Here is a 22,837-nt window from a genome sequence, read left to right on the forward strand (position 1 = left end):
GAGCTAAACAGGCTCTGTGTAGACAGCCAGTGTTGGTGGCCCCAGACTTCTCCCATGAGTTTGTGGTCCAAGCAGATGCATTGGATGTTGGTTTAGGTGCAGTGATGTCCCAGGTAGTGAACGGGGAGGGGCACCCAGTAATTTTCCTCAGCAGAAAACTGTCCCCAGCAGAGAGAAATTATGCCATCATCGAAAAAGAGTGTTTAGCTATAAAATAGGCATTAGACTCTCTTAGATACTATTTATTGGGAAGGAAATTTAGGTTAGTGTCGGACCATGTCCCACTTAAGTGGATGCAAGATAAATGCTTTTTGCTTTATTTGTATAGCGTACACAGATTCCGCAGCACTTTACATAGTTTTTGCCAATTATTGCTTCCTGTCCCCATTAGGGCTCACAATCTAAATTCACCTATCTGTATGTTTTGGGTGTGGGAGGAAAGGGGAGTACCCGGAGGAAACTCACGCAAACACAGAGAGAACATACACAAACTCTTTGCAGATGTTGCCCTTGGTGGGATTTGAACCCAGGACCCCAGCACTACAAGCCTACAGTGCTAACCACTGAGCCACAAGGGAAATAATGCCAGGGTTACCTGCTGGTTCCTTGCCCTGCAAGAGTTCTTCTTTTCGGTAGAACACAGACCAGGAAAAATGCAGGGAAATGCAAATGCGTTGTCAAGGGTGCATAGTCTGGTGGCTGAAGGTGCCCTGGCTTTTGACAGAGGGGGTATGTGAGAAGGTACAAGGTGTCATAGTAAATAACCGATAGGTGTCACCAAGGTGCCTGGCCTTGGTGAAGTGAACTGGTAGCTTTTGTCAGTAACCCTAGGATACTGACACTTTTGGTTAAATAGTATGGCTGTTTGCACAGCTGATCTGGCCTGGCCTTTCACTGGAGCAGTTTTAAGAGCTGGGTGGGATGACTGCTCCCACGTATTCCAGCCCGGGTTTTCTGTGGCCTGAAAAAAATCCAAGTAGCTCAGCTTACTACGCACTGACAGGCAGAGAGCAGTGACTAGTTACAGGCGGGTCCCAGCCCACATGACTAGTTGCTACCCCTCTCCCAGCCTCGCTTGGCATAATTAAACTTCTTTTCCACCTTTATAAAGCTACTGCTGCAGTCACGGCAGGTATGTTCTGCAAGTTACACAGTAGATCTATACTGTGCTGCTGGGAACCATATTAGCCCAATTGTGCTGACTGGTTTCCTTCAAAGTGATACTGTCACCCTCTTTCTGTATGAGAACTTTTTTACACAGCTATAAAGCCTAAATTCTGCAATTTTCATACCTTACTTTATAATAGTTTTCTTGGTGCTTGGTCCAGTGAAAGATGCTTTTTATCATCGGTGGACTGTGCCATCTGGGCCGGGCTTAACAACTGTTGCGCCACTCTGCTTACCCACATTGGCGCTGTGGGCCTCGCACCTCTGTGACGCCATTGGTGCCTAGGCCCCCTCTGTGGCAACTGGAATGAGCTGATCTAGAGGGGGTGTGGCCTAGACTTCTAGGCCGGCCCATTTCAATGCCGATGACGTGAGAAGTCCTCATACAGAAAGGGAGTGACAGTATCACTTTAAGGCTGGCTTTAAGGGTCCATTTACACAGAAATGGACAGATTATCTGCCAAAGATTTGAAGCCAAAGCCAGGAATGGATTTGAAAAGAGAAGAAATCTCAGGCTTTGCTTTATGACCTGATCTCTGTTTATAGTCTGTTTCTGGCTTCAAATCTTTGGCAGATAATCTGGCAGATAATCTTTCTGTGTAAATGGACCCTAAGTGTACTATTACACGGAACGATAATCGTTCGAATCGGCCCAATTCGGCCGATTATCGCTCCAAGTAATTAATACATTGATCAGCCGATGACAACGATCATCGACTGATCGTTGATATAGGTTCTGACCTATATTCGTCGGGCGCCGACCGCGCATCGCGGCGTGTAATAGGGGTGCACGGCCGGCGACTGACGATATACATTACCCATACACGCTCCAGGGCTGCTCCTGCGGTCCGCTTCTCCCCGGGTCCCGCACGATCTAGCTTTAGAGCGGCCTGTCAGCTGACAGGCAGTGCCGGCCTGTGATTGGCTGAGTGGCCTGTCAGCTGACAGGCGGCTCTGATGCTAGACCGCACGGAACCCAGGGAGAAGCGGACCGCAGGAGCAGCCCTGGAGCGTTGATAGGTAATGTATATAGTTTAAGCAAGGGCTGCAAGGACATCGGTAACAATGTCCCTGCAGCCCTTGTTAAACGATTATCGGGCCGTGTAATAGTAATAGTAATGTAGCAGATCGGCACTCGTTTACAGGTATTTTCAGGCCCCCGTCGGCCTGTGTAATACCACTCTAAGTTATGGAAGCAGGGCCGTCTTAACATTATAGGCCCCAGGGAAGAGCTGTGAACTTTCCCCCCTGCCCCTTAACCAAACCATAAATTGCCCCCCCTTCCTTAACCAGGCCCCAGTATATTATACACCCCACTATCAGGTCTTGTGGAGGGGGTAAAGAGCGGCCTGTAGAGGCTGGATGCAGAATATACTGCCTCCAGCCTGAACTAGCAAGTTTGCTTTTCTATAAACCAGTACTTAGGATTAAATTAATTGGGGGTCGCTACCAGCGTGCGGGGCTTGCCAAAACAGGAAAAGAGGAGCTGGGGTTGCTCAGAGCTGTAACTGTGACCAGGGGGCTACCTATGACCCATGGGCCCCAGGACACCTGACTACCCTTCCCAATGGAAAAGACATCCCTGTATGGAAGTACAGATAGATAAATGAAAGATACCATGTCCTAACCTTAACCTAACAGCTATCTAACAATGTCAGCAGTTTGGAATGTGAACTGCAGCTGACAGATTCACTTTAATAAGTTGTCCACAATAACAAAGAACTTTTAGGGTATATTCACACGGGCGTCTCGCATAAGAAATCTGCAGCTAATCCGCAATACATATATTAATAATAAGAATAATATGTGTGCTGCGGATTAGCTGCGGATTTCTTATGCGAGACGCCCGTGTGAATATTCCCTTAACAACCTACCTTCATCCTCTAATGTAGGATAGCTGCATGCTCCTCGCAGGTCATATTTTCCTTCCTCTTGTTCTATAGGAATTTGTCCTGCAGAGAATGCTGCAGATGGTCCCAAAGGTCGAGATGCCAGTAGAGTGCTTCGTCCCTTCTTAGATGGAGAGGACTTCAGCGCTGCAACAAATAAAACTATAATGTAGCGTTAGAGATAATTTAAAGATTTAAAATGTTTTAAACATTTTTTCGCTCATATACTGCAGCATTGGCTATTAGAGGTTCTCATTTGTGCATTGTGCTCACCTGTTTTGGTGGATGTGGCAGGAAAAGGATTTCTGCCATCTTGATTCATATTTGCCCACTGAAATAGTTTTTTAGTACTGTCCACCTTTCCTATGATACCTCTGGCTTTGCAGATAAAGGAGGTGAAGTTTCATCACTGCTGTTACCCTGCTGTTACTACTGCTGTTAGGGCCATATTATACAAAGCGATTATCAGCCATTACGGCCGATAATTGCTTAGTGTAAGGGTCCCTTTACACACACAGATTATCTGGCAAATTTTTGCAGCCAAAACCAGGATTGGATTTAATAACAAGAGAAATCTCAGTCTTTCCTTTATGACCTGTTCTCAGTTTATATTCTGTTCCTGGCTTTGGCTGCAAAAATCTGTCAGATAATCTTTGTGTATAAAGAGACCTTAATAAAAGACAATGATCAGCCGACATGCACGATTGTCAGCTGATCATTGGCTTTCAACGTCTTTCAAAGCGTTGAATGACGAACAACAACGATCTGCTACCCATGCAATAGGAGTGGCGACAGCAGACCACTGCTATCTCCTATGGGCTGCCTGGACCATCTGACAATTGACCGGACTTACAGGACTTACCCGCTCGCTGCTGGCGAGCGAGCAGGGAACGAAGAACAAGCAAAACCACACCCTCAATTCTTCCCCAATAGCTGCTCACGCTCAATTTTGCTGGAATTATTACATTTAAACTCATGTTAAATAATACAAAATAGAATGCCTGCCACCTGACTATACAACACTGAGGTGAAACAGAGCAAATGCACTACCTTAAATGCACAACATATTAAACAAAACAATGAAAAGCCTGTCCTTAAGGAGTTTTGCTAAAATAACCCAATATTTCATCAAATCACAGCCGCCCACTCCTGCCTTTCTCTCTCTGCTGCGGGGAACACAGAGCGGGGAATCCCCATCATAATGACGGAAATCCTCTGTGCTGCTGTCCCCTGCACCACTCACCTAGCAGCCACTGGCTCCCTCTTCCCCTGTCGGATCTGACTCCTCTACCTTCACCAGCTCCTGGCACCTTTATCTAGGCCGCCACAAGCCGGAGCGTGCAGCAAGTAATATATGCTCCATCTGGCGGGGGTTAACAGGGTGGTCTCCTTACATACTGGCAGCTGAATGTCAATCCCGCTGCGAGTATGTCTTCTCATAGAAATTACAGGTTAGGGATCCGCAGAGGATTTTGCTGCAAATTTGCAGTGAGAAATCCGCTGCGGATCCGCCCTGCGTGTTTGTACCCTCTGAGGAAAACAGTCATGCCACATAAACTAATTATTAATGCCACTACAGCATGTCTACTGTATGGTGATGTCATTTGGTGAACGTCCTTTTATCTTTTAGGCTACGTTCACACTACGTATATTTCAGTCAGTATTGCAACCAAAACCAGGAGTGGATTAAAAACACAGAAAGGCTCTGTTCACACAATGTTGAAATTGAGTGGATGGCCGCCATATAACAGTAAATAAATGACATTATTTCAATATAACAGCCGTTGTTTTAAAATAACAGCAAATATTTGCCATTAAATGGCGGCCATCCACTCAATTTCAACATTGTGTGAACAGATCCTTTCTGTGTTTTTAATCCACTCCTGGTTTTGGTTGCAATACTGACTGAAATATACATATACTGACTGAAATATACGTAGTGTGAACGCAGCCTTAGGATGTTAGAGGGCTTCAAAATTTTGCAACGATTTTTAAAATTTTCTGGAAAATTTCAAATTCTAATTTTTTTTTTTTAGTTACCTCCATAAATCCCTCCACTGTAAAAACTGCACCCCTCAAAGTATTCAAAGTAACATTTCATACGTTTATTAACCCTTTAGGTGTTTCGCAAAAATTTAAGCAAGTTAAGGGAAAATTATAAATTTTCATTTTTTTGTCAGATATTCTATTTTAATCCATATTTATTCTCCTGGTGAATATTGGAGGCTTTTTTATTTCAGTTTTTATATAGCCATTATACCATGTCACAGAGGCCTTGGGGTGCCAAAATATTTTAGCAAGACAAGTTGATGCCGTTTACTATACGTTACATATGACATATTATATTCGTCAGGTTGGTACGATTACAGTGATATCCATTTTTAAGATAGCGTTTGTTATAGAATATGACATTCATACTAGAAAAACTGTGCATATTGTAAAAGCTGTAATATTTTTTTTTTTTAAATTGCCAATGGAGGTATCTGATAAGACTGGGAGATGTTATTTTACCTGCTCCACCGTGACTTGTGGGACTACACCTACTGTATATATACAGCTCTCTGAATTAGAAGCTGATCAGAGCGTGAGAGAAGAATGTGAACTCTCGCTCACAATGATTTATTCCAGGAACTCTGACGCATATGTTAAGTTTGCAATACTTGAATGCACTGTGCATGAGTAGAAACACCCCTTATCATGTCCATAAAAGCTAATGCTAAGTTTACACGAGGCGATTATTGGCCCGATCGTACGATTAACGATTTCTAAGTAACGATTTTTTTTTTTTAAAACGATCAGCGTTTAGACGGTACGATATATCGTACGGAAAAATTGCTTTGCGATTGTGCGCCCGCAGACTGGCCCGCCCCCCCGCTCAACCACAGCCCCCTGCGCCACCCCGATTGCCACCCCCGCCGCTCCGATCGCCACCCCTGCCGCTCCGATCGCCACCTCCGTCGCCGCTCCGATCGCCCCCCACCGCCGCGCCCAAGAGCATACGTTACCTGCTCTGCGCAGCAGGTCTTCCGACATCCCCGACTCCCATCTTCAGCGCATTGATTGGCTTAAGAGATGAGCCGGGAATTTCAAACGGCTCCTCTTCAGCCAATCAGTGCTCCTCTTCAGCACTTATTGGCTGAAGGGGAGCCGTTTGAAATTCCCGGCTCCCCTCTTCAGCCAATCAATGCACGGCAGCACTGATTGGCTGAAGGGGAGCCGTTTGAAATTCCCGGCTCCCCTCTTCAGCCAATCAGTGCTGCCGTGCATTGATTGGCTGAAGAGGGGAGCCGGGAATTTCAAACGGCTCCCATGGGCGATCGGAGCGGCGTCAGGTGGGGGTGGCGATCGGAGCGTCGGTGGCGATCGGAGCGGCGGCGTGGGTGGCGATCGGGGCGGCGATCGGAGCGGCGGAGGGGATCGGGGCAGCGGGGGTGTCGATCAGAGCGGCGGCAGGGGTGGCGATCGAGCCGGTGCAGGGGGCTGCGGATGAGCGGGGGGCCAGGCTGCGAGCAGGAGGCCGGGCGGGGCTGCGGAGGGCGGGACTATCGCGCGACGACTGTTTACACGGAACGATCGGCGAATTTTTTGCGAACAACGATTTATGAACATGTTAAAAGATCAAAATGAATGATTTTTCGATCGTTCGCCGCATTTACACGTACGATTATCGTGCCGACGATCGCTACTATTGGCTGATCAATTCAGATCAGCCAATAACGGCGATCTTCAGCTTTCCGGGTCATCAGTGACCCGGAAAGCAATGGCGATCTGTGCTGTCTGAGACAGTACCGACTGCCATTACTTTTTAAAGTAATGGTGGCTACAGTGCCACATCCCATTGCCATGATCGCAGCGATACATGTCCCCAAAAAGTGTTAAATACCTTTTCTGAACACCTCAGCTAGGTAGCCGAGGTGTTCAGAGCAGGTATTTGGCCATAGCCACCTGATCCTGTCGTCCGGAGCGGTGTCTTCCGGGTCCCGCGTCGTCCTCTTCTTCCCGTCGTCTATCTTTGGCCTTTTCAGCCAGCCCGTCGTCTATCTTCGGCATTTTTTGGCCCCACCTTCGTCTATCTTTGGCTTTTTCCAGCTTTTGTGTACTACTGCCCCCTAGCAGCTGGAAAGTGTATATAATACAATTATCAGTAGCTATAGGGTAGTAGAGAGTTTTTTTCCTTTTTTTTAAAACACACCTGCGCATGTAAGTGCGCTGCTAATCAGCAACTCCTCCTTTTTGGCGTAGTGCTTTTTTTTCAATATCCTACTGCCACTGTCTGCTGTTAAGTACCGCGCATAAGTGCGGCATTTATCAGCAACACCTTTTTTGGCGTAGGTTTTTTTTTTTTTCTTAATGTTAAAAAGGCACATAGAAACACTACATTACACTACACGAAATAAAGTTTTACACTACACCACTACACATTTACATACCCTATATACCAATCCCCATATCGGGTGTTTTCGGCGGAGGAGTATGCTATTATTGCCTCCGACATCAAAACAGCCAGTGAGGATGAATGGGGGGATCCTTTTTTCCTCCATTCATCCTCCTCATCATCCAGTGACGTGTCTGGGGGTAGCGTAGTGTATGCTGCCCACCAGACATGTCTTTTCCGCCAGTACCTTCCCAATAAGAGATCACGGGATGGCGTGAAATTCTACAAACTCTGTCCGTCACGTTAATTCTTTGGACAGAAGGCGGAATCCGCCCGTGCATAGAATGGAGTCTATGACACGTGTGGAGACACGCACGCCCGCATCAGTCCACCAACAAGTGCCAGCTGTAGAATGCGCGAGGGGTTATCAGTCACCATTCCGCAGTGTGCACGTACCATTAGAGTGTATGAAGGAAGGGACACCCGAATCCAGGCCCCAGAATGCCCCCCCCATCCTCGGAGTTAGTGGGAAGATCGTTTGGGAACTGATCTTCCCACTGCTGGATAAAGGTTACCACCTGTACGGGCATAACTTTTATACCAGCATCCCCCTCTTCTGGTCCCTCGCTGCCCAAGCTACTGTAGCTTGTGGCACGATCAGAAAATATCAGAAGCAGTAATTAGAGCCCTAAAATTTAGCAGCCATGAAGCGGACCCAGCGCTTCTGGATATGAAGGACGATGTATTGCACCAGGGCAACATTTTCCAGGTGACGTCCCGCACACTGGAAAACAGGAGACCCCAGAAGAAGTGCAGAGTGTGCCGTAATAGGGGGATTAGGAAGGACACCATTTTCCAGTGTGACACCTGTCCTGATCACCCCGGCCTCTGCATACAGGATTGCTTCAAGGCGTACCACATGTCATCGGAGTTCTAAATTTTCTAAATGTTTTCCCTCAGTCCTATTTCAGGGGTCATGTTGATCCGGGGATTATTCTGATTACCATTTTGGAGTTGGGAAGGAATTTTTTCCCTGTGATGAGGCTACTGTTGTGTGGCTCATGAGGGTTTTTTGCCTTCCTCTGGATCAACACAGGTTGAATTTGATGGACTCCTGTCCTTTTCAACCTTATAAAGTAAAAATTGGCATAAAACCCCCAAATTAATTAAAAATTGTCCCTTTTCCCCAACTAAACAGGCATGGCCCCCATTCCCATTAGAGGCTTGCCATGATGCAATTACTAAGCCCCTGTGCTACCAGGACAGTAGAAACCCCACAGAAGTGACCCCATTCTGGAAAGTACACCCCATAAGGAATCTAACAAGGTGGGCAGCAGGGATATGGCCCCCTGGTGACGGGCACATTTGTGCTTTGTAAATGAAAAAAAAAAATTGTATTTTTTAATTTCACACCACATGTTCTACATATGTGCCAGTCACCAGTGGGGTCCATATGCTCACGGCACACCTTGTTAGATTCCTTGAGGGGTTTAGTTTCCAGAATGGGGTCACTTGTGCAGGGGTTTCTACTGTTCTGGCAGCACAGGGGCTTTGTAATTGCGACATGGCCTCCATCCTCCATTTCAGCCTCTAAATGGCGCTCTGTCCCTTTGGTGGCTTGCCCTGTGCCAATATGGCACATTATGTCCACATGTGGGGTATTTTCGTACTCAGGGGAAATTACCTTACATGTTTTGTATTCATTTCCTTTTTTAACCCCTTGTGGAAATGGAAAAAAATCAAGGCTAGACCAACATTTAGTGTAAATATTTTTTAATTTTTACACTGAGGCTGGGTTCACACTACGTATATTTCAGTCAGTATTGTGGTCCTCATATTGCAACCAAAACCAGGAGTGGATTGAAAACACAGAAAGGATCTGTTCACACAATGTTAAAATTGAGTGGATGGCTGCCATTTAATGGCAAATATTTGCTGTTATTTTAAAACAACGGCTGTTATATTGAAATAATGGCAGCTATTTACTGTTATATTGCGGCCATCCACTCAATTTCAACATTGTGTGGACAGAGCCTTTCTGTGTTTTTAATCCACTCCTGGTTTTGGTTGCAGTATGAGGACCACAATACTGACTGAAATATACGTAGTGTGAACCCAGCCTAAACCTGAACATGTCCTTAAAAAAATCTGATTTTGAAAGTTTAATGAAAATTTTTCACGTTATTTAGTTTTTTTTATAAAGATTCATTATAAGTATCGACTCCAATTTACCAGAAATGTAAAGTACCATATGTCACGAGAAAACAATCTCAGAATCAGCCGGATAGGTAAAAGCACTCCCAAGTTGTTAATGAATAAAGTGACACAGGTCATATTCATAAAATTTGTCTCGGTCTTTAAAGGGGTACTCTATAGTGCTATAGTGCTATTTCCCTCAATTTAGTAGATCAGGCAGGCTTTACTTCCTCAAAAAAAATGTGACGTCACGTCTCAAGTCTATCTACCAGCAGGGGGCGCGTGTACAAGTATAAAAATGGAATAGACGTCTATTCTCCCTCCCTGTGCTGGTCCCCCCTCTCTCTGCCTGGTCCTATTACAGCTGCTGCTCACCCCAACTAGCCGCCTGTCTTCTCAGCCCGTCTCCCCCCTCCCGTGCAGGAGCGCTCGCCCTCCGCCAAGTCCCGGCGGGGTGAGTGCTCCTCCACCGCCCCCCAAATTGCCGGCCCTGATTTATAAGCTGACCGCCCGGTCCTGTGCACAAGCGCTCACCCGCCGTCCGATCCCAGATGCTCATGCATCTTCTATCTTGCCGTCCGGTCCTGTGCACGAGCGCTCACCCGGTGCTTGGTCCCGGCAGAGTGAGCTCTCATGCATCTCCTATCTTGCCGCCCTGTCCTGTGCATGAGCGTTCACCCGCCGCCTGATCCTGCATCTCCTATCTTTTGAGGAAGTAAAGCCTGCCTGATCTACTAAATTGAGGGAAATAGCACTATATGTGCATTTCACATAATAAGTGTATATTAGAGATTTGTATAACTTTCTTTATGTAATAACATATTTAAAAATACATTTTGCCCGGAGTACCCCTTTAAGGCCATTTCAGGCCCGGTCCTTAAGGGGTTAAGTCAGACAAAACAAAAGGGCTCTTTTTTTTGCAGCATAAACTGACGTTTTTAGTGGTACACCTTTTGGGTACATGTTTCTTTATTTTTAGGGGGCGGGATTAACAAAAATGTTCATTTTGTTTAGTTTCCTATTTATTTTTTCTTATGGTGTTAATCGCATGGGAAAATTAATGTAACGGGATAATAGATGGGGTCATTATGGACAGCAATACCAAATAAATGTATCTTATTTATAGGAGGATCATTTATAAAGGGGGATGGGGAATGTGTTCCCTTTTGTGAACAATTTAATCCAGCCATCGCTATTATACTTCTGCTAATGACCTCTGTTGTGTACAGCCCCCCACCCATAGTAATATTGCTCCCTACTGTATACAATGCCCCTCCCATTATGCTCCATATTAAAAAAACAGGCCCTCGGAGCCCACTGGCATCGCCAGAACAGCATCTACATTCATTGGCTGGCTTATTCACGTGACCTTCAGGTTATAAGAATTTAGCTTTTCCTCATTGTCAGATGCCATCTTGAAGTTAGTGAGGGAGAGAGATTCCAGCAGGGACAGTGAGGATTTAGCTGCATCAGGCAGGAAAGACCCCAAAAGCCCTTGTTAGGGCTACAAGTATACACAGCACAGCATATATCTAGTTATTCCCTATGAATAGGTCAACTACCAACGCAGTTGCAGCTCATTCTCACAGACAGGCAAGCAGGCATCTGCTCATTGTGAAGAATTGCCTGCATTTAATCTTTTTGCTCCTACAGTCTACAGTCATGGCCAAAAGTTCATATTATGAGTAACAAAAGCTTATATTGACAGTTAGAATGAGTTAATGCAGCAAGTCAATATTTGCAGTGTTGACCTTTCTTCTTCAGGACCTCTGTAATTCTCCCTGGCATGCTCTCAATCAACTTCTGGACCAAATCCTGACTGATAGCAGTCCATTCTTGCACAATCAATGCTTGCATTTTGTCAGAATGTGTTGGTTTTTGTTTGTCCACCCATCTCTTGATGATTGACCACAAGTTCTCAATAGGATTAAGATCTGGGGAGTTTCAAGGCCATGGACCCAAAATCTATATGTTTTGTTCCCTGAGCCATTTAGTTATCACCTTTGCTTTATGGCAAGGTGCTCCATCATGCTGTAAAAGGCACTGTTTATCGCCAAACTGCTCTTGGATGGTTGGGTGAAGTTGCTCTTGGAGGGCATTCTGGTCCCATTCTTTATTCATGGCTGTGTTTTTAGGCAAGCTTGTGAGAGCCGATTCCATTGGCAGAGAAGCAACCCCACACATGAACGGTTTCAGGATGCTTTACAGTTGGCATGAGACAAGACTGGTGGTATCGCTCATCCGTCTTCTCCGAATAAGGTGTTTTCCAGATGCCCCAAACAATTGGAAAGGGAAAATGACTTTACCCCAGTCCTCAGCAGTCCAATCCCTGTACTTTTTGCAGAATATCAGTCTGTCCTTGATGTTTTTTCTGAAGAGAAGTGGCTTCTTTGCTGCCCTCCTTGAGACCAGGCCTTGCTCCAAGAGTCTCCGCCTCACAGTGCGTGCAGATGCACTCGCACCTGCCTGCTGCCATTCCTGAGCAAGCTCTGCACTGCTGGTAGCCCGATCCCGCAGCTGAAACAATTGAGATGGTCCTGGCGCTTGCTGGTCTTTCTTGGGCGCCATGGAGCCTTTTTGGCAACAATGGAACCTCTCTCCTTGAAGTTCTTGATGATGCGATAGATTGTTGACTGAGGTGCAATCTTTCTAGCTGCGATACTCTTCCCTGTTAGGCCATTTTTGTGCAGTGTAATGATGACTGCACGTGTTTCTTTAGAGATAACCATTGTTTACAGAAGAGAAACAGTGATGCCAAGCACCAGCCTCCTTTTAAAGTGTCCAGTGGTGTCATTCTTATTTAATTATGACAGATTGATCTCCAGCCCTGTCCTCATCAACACCCACACCTGTGTTAATGGAGAAATCACTGAAACGATGTTAGCTGGTCCTTTTAAGGCAGGGCTGCAATGATGTTGAAATGTGTTTTGGGGGATAAAGTTTATTTTCTAGGCAAATATTGACTTTGCAGGTAATTGCTGTTAAGCTGATCACTCTTTATAACATTCTGGAGTATATGCAAATTGCCATTTAAAAAACTGAAGCAGTAGACTTTGTAAAATGTAATACTTGTATCATTCTCAAAACTTTTGGCCATGACTGTAGTGTTGCAAGTAGTCCGCATACATAGTGCATAGACTAGCAGCATATCAGCTAGTTAGATAGACAGATGGGCAGACACGTAGCTTAGAATTCTCCTGCATAGACCTGTGTCTATTTTGTCCTACAGTTGAATTGTCGCAGGACAGTTTATTGCACTCTGCACCTGTTAAAAAGGATAAAAACACCTCTCACGTGTCATTGGCATGCATATCTAAAATTTCACATATATACAGTGTCCACCAGGCTTGGCCTATTTCCGGTGTGATAGCAATGGTCGCAGTATTTGATTTGGCTCTACACCAGGTTTAGAAAATAAAACAACACCTCTGACGTATTGCCGGCTGGCATACATAATATTTTAGATACATACAGTGTAAGACAGGCTTGGCCTAGTGTTATAACTACGGTCGCAGTATTTTATTTTGCTCAGCCCCAGGTTTAAAAAATAAAAAAAACCACCTTTGACGTATTGCCAGGTGGCATACGTAAAATTATAACTTTATAATCATTCTTGCACTGTGGGACAGGGCAGTGCAGGGTCTAGATGGATGTGTGGGACAGCAGTTCAGTGTCAGGATGGATATGTGTGTGTGTGTGTGTGTGTGTGTGTGTGTGTGTAGTGAGCTAAGGGGGGAGGGGGTTTTACTGTGGGACAGGGCAGTGCAGGGTCTGGATGGATGTGTGGGACAGCAGTTCAGTGTCAGGATGGATATGTGTGTGTGTGTGTGTGTGTGTGTGTGTGTAGTGAGCTAAGGGGGGAGGGGGTTTTACTGTGGGACAGGGCAGTGCAGGGTCTGGATGGATGTGTGGGACAGCAGTTCAGTGTCAGGATGGATATGTGTGTGTGTGTGTGTGTGTGTGTGTGTGTGTGTGTGTGTGTAGTGAGCTAAGGGGGGAGGGGGTTTTACTGTGGGACAGGGCAGTGCAGGGTCTGGATGGATGTGTGGGACAGCAGTTCAGTGTCAGGGTCTGGATAGATATGTGTGTGTACCCCCCGGTTCAGCTTCTTTCTCTGGATTCCTTAATTTCTCCCTATCAGTAACTTGCATTTATGTACTGCTGAAAGTTTAAGGGTTAAACCTATTTGTTTGCTGCAATAAAAAGGTCTCTGATAAGAAGAAACTGAAGGGGGTAGAGAAGTGATTATTATTCACTGTACAGGTCCATATTACTACAGCATGGCCCATTGTCCAAAAATCTAGTCAGCTGATTGGAGACATGTCAAGCGTTTTGATCGGTTGGGGTCTGAGTGTTCACACCGGTACTATTCGGGAGAACAAGCGGGGAGAGGACAGAGCTGCAGCGCTCCTGCTCTGTGTCACATGATGAGTCAGGCCCCGACTGATTGTCTATGTAAGTCTATGGAGCCAGACTGATTTTACTGACACAGAGTGGGAAGCGTATGGTGTATGGAGTATGGTGTTCTCCCGATTGGTACAGGTGTGAACACTCAGACCCGGATTGATCAAAACTTTTGACGTATGTATGATATATCAAAAGGTTTTTTTATGATGACAATGACCCTTGAATTATTATTTTTTTTTTAATTCAAATCTTTATTTTTACAATTTTATAAAAAAGAAACAAAAATATTTTACAAAAGAAATTCAAGTACAAATACAAACTCAAACAGTGTGTACATTCCAAATACAAGTACCAATAACCGGTATGGCCCAAAAATTTATCAAACCCACAACAGTATCGGTATCCAGATCCCTTGGCACAAGCATAGTTATTTAGCAAAAACAAATACTCTATTTATAACTTAAAGGGCAATCACCCTAATCATTTTCAGTATGGTGTTCTCCTGATTGGTACAGGTGTGAACACTCAGACCCGGACTGATCAAAACTTTTGATTTGTGTATGATATATCAAAAGGTTTTTTTATGATGACAGTGACCCTTGAATTATTAATGCATTAAAGGACCATGAAAAACTTTTTCCCAGTAATTGAAGCACATTACAAAGTTATATAACTCTGTAATGTGCTTCAATCACCTATCTGCCCCCCTTCCCTGTCTTTTCCCCCCTCCACCCCCCACCAGGAAGTGCCCTAAACTCACACAGACCTCATTACTGTCGTCACCGTCACCAGGCAGCTCCTTCTTGTGAGGATGAGTCATCAGCAGGAGGGCTGCTCTAGGTCCTGTTACACCGGCCTCCCCCTCCCCCTCCTTGTCAGGTGACTCTGCTTGCTCAGCTTATCTTCTCTAGTGACATGACTCCTTCACTGAGTCCATGGCAGCAGGAGAGAGGGTATGAGGGGAGGGGGGAGCTGCCTATGTGCCGAAGTCAGTCTGAGGGAAGATAAGCAATTGAGATGTGACAAGTGATGGCTTGCAGTTGTTCAGCTAATGGGAGCTGAGCAAGCCTGTCACCTGACAAGGCAGGGGAGGGGGGAGGCTGGTGTAACAGGAGAAGGAGCTGAGAGAAGAGCTTGGTGACGGTGACGGCAGTCATTAGGTCTGTGTGAGTTAGGACACTTCCTGGTGGGGGGTGGAGGGGGGAAAAGGCAGGGAAGGGAGGCCGATAGGTGATTGAAGCATATTACAGAGTTATATAACTTTGTAATGTGCTTCAATTACTGGGGAAAAAAATTTCATGGCACTTGTCCTTTAAGTCTAAGTGCAGCCTTGGATTTGTAGGGTGATCTGTGTGGTGATATGTATGGTTATACATGGTGATCTGTGTGGTGATATATGTGTGGTGATGTATGTGGTGATATGTGTGGTAATAATATTTTATTATATTTTTGCTCTATCCCCTGGGGTTCTCTGGTCACCTCCACACACTGAGCCTTTACAGAACATCTTGGCGGAATTTATCTAGACTCGCATACCCTTACACCGGTCCTAAATAAAGCCCCGTCCCTATGCAAACTGTTGATTTAGTATGAGGTGCATGCCTCTTAGTAAATCTGTGGGACTTACACCTTTTCCCTCACACCTTTTCCCTGGTTTATGCCAGGGCCATAAATGATAGATTCCCCTTATGTATTCTGATCTTCCATAATGCATTAGGTGTACATTGCACCTAAGAACCTGCAACTACAACAGCTGCAAACACTACAACTCCCAGCATTTACTGATGGCCTGCAGCTCTCAGGATATGCTGGGAACTGTAGTACATATGAACAGAAAACAAGGGGTTTTACCCTCAGGAACTACAACTCCCAGCATACCCTGAGAGCTCTATAAGTGTAGGGCATGCTGAGAGTTGTAGTTGAGATCAGTGCAGGATGGGACAGGGTCAGCATGTCATTTCTCACTGGTTGTTTAAGTTACCCCATCATCAGTTCCACACACAGTTCCCAGACTGCAGTACAGCACAGACACCGGGCCCACCAGAGCACTCTTCCAGTGCACCCTGATGACTGTGCTGTGCTGTAGGGACCTCCTGTGAATCCAGGACCTAGATACCTGGGTGAACATGTCATTTTGCAGAGGGCCCTCTGCAGCCTGGGTCCATTCCTGCTCCTGCTCCAGCTTCCTGCACCTCTGCTCTGGGTGTGTGTATGTGGGGGGGAGGGGGGTGCTAAACTGAATCTTTGCCCAGGTCCAGGAAAAGCTGGCTACACCTCTAACATAGAGGCTATATTGAGTTTGGAGTGTATTGTTGAGGGGCTGTGTATGATAGTGGTGTAATACTGCGATTTGAGAGTGTTAGATGCACCCAGGCATGCTTCCTGGGTTGTCCCATTGCATTCCAGAGGTGTCTGGATCATTTTCTGAGGTGTCATTGAGGACTTGGTGACCTCCAAGTGGTCGAATTTACATTTCCAAGAAACAAGCATTTTTCTCCTATAGACTTTATTGGGGTTCGATATTCGATCGAATAGTCGAATACTGTGGTCTGTTAACCCCTTAAGGACAGAGCCAATTTCGATTTTTGCGTTTTCGTTTTTTCCTCCTTGTGCCTAAAAGGCCATAGCACTTGCATTTCTCCACCTAGAAACCCACATAAGCCCTTATTTTTTGCGTCACTAATTGTACTTTACAATGACAGGTTGAATTTTTGCATAAAGTACACTGCGAAACCAGAAAAAAATTCAAAGTGTGGTGAAATTGAAAAAAAAAACGAATTTTGTTTATTTTGGGGAAATGTGTTTTTACGCCATTCGCCCTGGGGTAATAACTGACTTGTTATCCATGTTCCTCAAGTCGTTACGATTAACCCATAGCTGCACCAGGACGTTATTTAACGTCCTCGTGCCGCTATGGGAGTTCAGAGGGGGGTCGCGCGGCGACCACCCTCTGAACTGCCGCGATCCCGGGTGCCGCGAGTAGCCCGGGCTCGCGGCTATTAGCGGGCACGGTCCGATCGCCGTGCCCGCTAATTAAGTACTTAGAAGCAGCTGTCAAAGTTGACAGCTGCTTCTAAATACTTGCGGTTATACATGCCTGGTGGTCTAGTGGGGGGATCGCCCCCCTGCGGCGCGATTGCGGGGGGGCGATCCCTGCATCCATACCGGGCCGGGGTCTGCTCCGTAATGGCGCTGATCCCGGCTCGGCATTCTATTGCTTTTGGCTGCAGCAGCCAAAAGTAATAGAACACCGATCTCATGGATTCATGCAGTATAACTATACTGCATGGATCTCTATGAGAGATCAGAGTGCATATACTAGAAGCCCCCCAGGGGGGCTTCTAGTATATGTCTAAAGTAAAAGAAAAAAGTATTTTTAATAACACAAAACCCCCTCCCCTAATAAAAGTCTGAATCACCCCCCTTTCCCCATTTTATAAATAAAAATAAATAAATAAATTAATAAACAAACATGTTTGCTATCGCCGCGTGCGTAATCGCCCGAACTATTAATTAATCACATTCCTGATCTCACACGGTAAACGGCGTCAGCACAAAAAAATCCCAAAGTGCAAAATTGCGCATTTTTGGTCGCATCAAATCCAGAATAATTGTAATAAAAAGCGATCAAAAAGTCATATATGCGCAATCAAGGTACCGATAGAAAGATCACATCATGGCGCAAAAAATGACACCTCACACAGACCCATAGACCAAAGGATAAAAGCGCTATAAGCCCGGGAATGGAGCGATTTTAAGGAACGTATATTGGTTAACAACGGTTTGAATTTTATACAGGCCATCAGATACAATATAAGTTATACATGTTACATATCGTTTTAATCGTAACGACTTGAGGAACATGCATAACAAGTCAGTTTTACCCCAGGGCGAATGGCGTAAAAACACATTTCCCCCAAATAAAAGAAATGCGTTTTTTTTTTCAATTTCACCACACATATAATTTTTTTCTGGTTTCCCGGCACATTTTAGGCAAAAATTACATCTGCCTTAGCAAAGTACAATTAGTTGCGCAAAAAATAAGGGCTCATTTGGGTCTCTAGGTGGAAAAATGCAGGCGCTATGGCCTTATATACACGAGGAGGGAAAAACGAAAACGCAAAAATGAAAACTGGCTGTGTCCCCTAAGGGTTAAAACGATATATAACATGTATAACTTATATTGTATGTGATGGCCGGTAAAAAATTCAAACCATTGTCAACAAATATACGTCACTTAAAATCGCTCCATTCCCAGGCTTATAGCGCTTTTATCCTTTGGTCTATGGGGCTGTGTGAGGTGTCAGGAATGTGATTAATTAATAGTTCCGGCGATTACGCACGCGGCGATAGCAAACATGTTTATTTATTTATTTGTTTACTTTTATTAATAACCTGGAAAAAGGGGGGTGATTCAGACTTTATTAGGGGAGGGGGCTTTTTACTATTAACAACACTTTTTTTTTACTTTTACACTTATACTAGAAGCCCCCCTAGGGGACTTCTAGTATAAGTGCTTTGATCTCTCATAGAGATCTCTGCAGCTTTCAAATATTTCACTACTCGCTCATCTCTAGTCCTATACATAAATCTAAAAGGAGGCGAATATGGGAGAGAAGCCTCCTCTATTGACCTCCAATAGTATAAAAGCATTTAAAACACAGAAAACTGTATCCTGTTTGCGTCCAAGAGAAGATACCCCATAGTGACCCTAGACCCTATTGCACAACATGGATCCTACAATAAAATAACCAGAGTAATAAATAATGCGACATGCATAGTTGCCAAAAGTCCCAGTTTTCAGAAGACAGTCCTGGCAAATTCATGTCCTGTGAATCCCCATCCCCTCCGTGGGAAGTGCCACCCCTCGCTAACCCCCTATGTCGTTTGCTATAAGCTATAATTACACATGAAGGGGGGGGATGATAAAGGGGGTAGTAGTATGATGATAGAGGGGCAAGAGGATGAAGGGGTAATACTATGATGATGAAAGGGGTAGTAGTATGATGAAGGGCAGTATTATGTTGATATGGGGAAGCTACATCATATGGGCACAGACAAGCAGTACATACAGTCAGTCAGCAGAGTGCTTGCTCTGGGCTATAGCCAGCATGCTGCTCTGAGGGTGACCCTTGGTTGCCAAAGGTTCAATATCATCCACAGCAGCCATGGTACCAGCTACAACTGTATCACTTCCTGATGTGTATCTAAGCTTATCAACTGTAATACCGTCTGCTGAGCCACTGTATCTCATCCTATCATGTGATACTGTCTGCTGAGCTGTGTATGTAATCCTATCCAGTATGATACTGTCTATTGTATTGTTGTATCTAAGCCTATCATGTTATACTGTGTGCTGGTGACCTGATAGTGGCATGTGTAATATACTGGGGACCTAATAGGGGGTGTATAATATACTAGGGGCCTGATAGTGGGGCATGTAATATACGTGGGACCTGATAGTTGGGTGTATAATATACTGGGGACCTGATAGTGGGGTGTGTAATATAGTGGGGATCTGATAGTGGACTGTAAGTTGAATATTCTAATGCTTTAGTTAGTTATTCTAATGCTTTAGAAAATACATACTGCAACCATACAGTGTAATTGTGTTAATGATAGAAGAGATAACTCATTGTCATTGCATAAATACAGATGCTTTTTGTAAAACAGATAATAGTAGTGGCTGGTTACTTTCTAACCGTTCAATAGCTATAGTCAGCTTTTATAATTATACACTATCTCTTAAGGCCCTATTCCAGGGGCCGTCTACAAGAGCAAACGAGCGCTCTCAGCCCCTGCTCCTGCTCCTCGTTCCCCACTCGCTGCCGCCGCTATTCAACGCAGCAGCAGCGAGCGGGAGGGGCGGTGGAGAGCCATAGGAGCCCATAGGATACAGCCCATAGGATACAGCAGCGTCTGCTGCCGATGCTCCTATTCAACGGAGCAACGGCAGCAAATCGCTGCTATATCAGTCGCTTGTTTTTCAACATGTTGAAAAACAAGCAACTGCAACGATCAGCCGACATGAACTATGTCGGAATATTGTTGCACTCTATTCCACGGGACGATTATCGTCCGTAGCAGCTGATATCGGCCGAATACAAACGATAATCGTTCCGTGGAATAGGGCCTTTAGTTGTAACTGTGCTGGCTTGCCCTATTCTAGTATTCACTTTTTGCTAAAGCCCCTATTACACACGGTGACGGAGAGGAGCAAACAAAATGTACACAAACTAGGCTGGCACCACAAACCGTAATAGATGGAGTGCTAGTTTCCACAACCTAAACAACATACAAAATTACCAACAAAAATGGCTTGAAAAAGTAAACTGCACCTCCTGATAGTAGAAAAGTTATATACAATCTTTATTATTTATTCACATATATGCAAGGGACAGACATTTAAAACCATTTAAAAACAAACAAAATACTATTCACTGGTTCCAATCCAACACGGCAAAAACTGACCTATCATAGGCAAATGCTAGGAGCAGCAGCATAGATGAAAGAGAAATAACCCAAATGAAATACAACTCAAACCATAAGTACCAATACCCCAATATCCAATATATATCCTAATATCCGAAATATAAGGTGTTAAATACAAATGACCAAATGATACATGTACTCGTCTTTTTGAGGACTGAACAGGGCTGGGACATGACCCCCCTCCCCCTCCTCACTACTTTTGGCAGTTGGGGTAACATTCCCGGCATCATGTGACTCACCGCTTCTCCACAAATCACTCGTTGTGCAGTTTGTTCTGACTAACTTGGATACAGTACCACAGTATTTCTGCATTTAGGGTAGCTTCACACGTACTGGATTCGCAACAGATTTCACGCCATGAGTTTGCAATGAAATCCGCAGCGAATCCTGGTAGTGTGATCTTCAATGGGGTTACATACCCGCAGCAAGTATGTAACCTGACCCCTTTAACCCCCGCCACCCGCAGCTGCATGTGAGGCTCATAGCTCCCGTCGGTCCCGTTCAGCCAATCAGTGCACAGCCCCGCCGCAGTCACTGACTGACTGAGCGGGACAGATGGGAGCTGGGAGCCTCACTGTAGGGGATTAAAGGGGCTAGGTTTTCCATCCACTGCGGGTATGTAACCCCCATTGAAGTGACAGTACCGGAATTCGCATCGGTTTTCTTGAAATCCGCTGCAAATTCGGTACAAATGAAGCTTCCCTTAATCTGCCCTATGTAAGTTCCCCCTTAGCCCTGCCCTGTCACACACCATAACACTTTTTTATCACATATTTTATTGAAGTTCTGTCAATTGCACTTTGCGTGTTCTGTAGTGTACACCATGTAACAATGTTTAGCATGGTTTTGGTCGCTGTTAAAAGCTTTGTAGTTTGCAGACTTTATTAAAGATGTTTTATAATTTGTGATTTGTAGATGTTATAAAAGTTTTGCAAACAACCCCCCAAAACATTAGACTTTGGCAATCCAGCAGTATATACTGTTTAAAAATTTTACTTATGCCAACAGGCAAAAGAGGCAACTATGTCAATAGAGGTGTTAACACTGTGGGGGGAATTTATGAAGACTGGTGTACAAGTACACTGGTCATTTATTTGGCCCCATCCCCTTTTCCCCGGCAGGTAAATCCGGCCAGCCAGGCGCCCGAACTTGCGCCCAGCGTACCAAATCTACATCTGCTTCCAGCAGGTGTAGACTTGGATCATGATTTACGCCAGGCATTAATCATTACCAATGAGGCGTGGGAGGAGGCCACACCTCCTCCCCACCTTGTCACACCCCCTACAAGCTACCCCAGCTTATGGCTTCTTTCTCTCTTTGACATACAGTATATTGGTTGGTTTTCTATCTCTTAGCCCTTTGTGTAAAATCTATTTTCACGTCTTTAACCCATTCAAATTCCTCATAGTCTGGAGTGGGTGAGAATGACAGTCCTTTCTTCAATACTCGCATTTGGTCAGGATTTAATATTAGGGACGATAAATTGATAATCTGCATCTCATCATCTTTAGTGTTGATTTCATTAATCAAGCTTGTCTTTCATCCCTAAAAAAATTAGAAGGGATGTTTGGACCTGTCGCACCCATTGGTAATTTGGGTGATGTATTCATTGTTGTAACATTGTCTGGGGTACTCATAGAAGATTGTTGTAATACTGGTGTTGAACTTTGTAACCCGCCTGCATTGGTCCCATATGGTGAAGAATATAAGGATTATGGTTGTACTACTGAGTTGCATCTTGCCTCTGCAGATGCTTCGGGGACTGGGATGATTTATACACCGGTTGGTATTTTTTTTGGAAGGTTTTTCGCTTGGTGCCCAGTCTTTGGTCCTGTTATGAAGTGGTATTTGTGCTGTTTTCTGGTTCAGATATATCTGATTAAGAGTAATCAGTGTCCCTTTGTTTGGGTCTAGGTTGAAGCTGGTGCGGGTTGGGCCTCTTTTTATATTATATATATTCACTGTTTCAAGGTCCATCGTATCTCTGGTAAATTTTCTGTGTTTTCTTTTCTATTTTTTTGCTAATTTAATTAATTTTTTCTTTTTTTAATTCTAGTTTTTTCTGGGTTTTTCTTTTTAAAGAAAACTTGTACTTCCTGAATTTCTTTGTCCAGTTGTTCATTTGATTTTTGAAAGAAAGTCCTTTCGTATTGTAAAAGATAGTTCACCCGTAGCAGGAAGCTATCTGTTAGAAGATTTTTCCACCCTTCTTAAATTTGTATGTTCTTTGCAACTGCCTAAAGGCTGTCTCTATATAAGTTTGGCCTATTGGTAAAGTTTCTTTTGAAAAAACCTAAGAAGCTTCAGGTGT

At 44.6% G+C, this 22,837-nt stretch overlaps 1 protein-coding gene across 8 annotated transcripts in view; it reads right to left on the minus strand.

Moving 5' to 3' along the window:
- The window catches only part of PIP5K1C (phosphatidylinositol-4-phosphate 5-kinase type 1 gamma), a 593,211-nt gene that overhangs the window by 270,423 nt on the left and 299,951 nt on the right, over positions 1 to 22,837 (minus strand). For 6 of the 8 annotated variants that reach the window (XM_069962587.1, XM_069962586.1, XM_069962585.1 and 3 more), the window contains one exon: positions 3,042 to 3,218. In XM_069962587.1, the coding sequence (XP_069818688.1) occupies positions 3,042 to 3,218 (177 nt within the window). The remainder of the gene's footprint in view (positions 1 to 3,041; positions 3,219 to 22,837) is intronic. The other 2 variants (XM_069962589.1, XM_069962584.1) reach the window with 1 other exon arrangement.

This window comes from Dendropsophus ebraccatus, chromosome 3 (assembly GCF_027789765.1).
Source record: "Dendropsophus ebraccatus isolate aDenEbr1 chromosome 3, aDenEbr1.pat, whole genome shotgun sequence".
Lineage (NCBI taxonomy): Eukaryota > Metazoa > Chordata > Amphibia > Anura > Hylidae > Dendropsophus > Dendropsophus ebraccatus.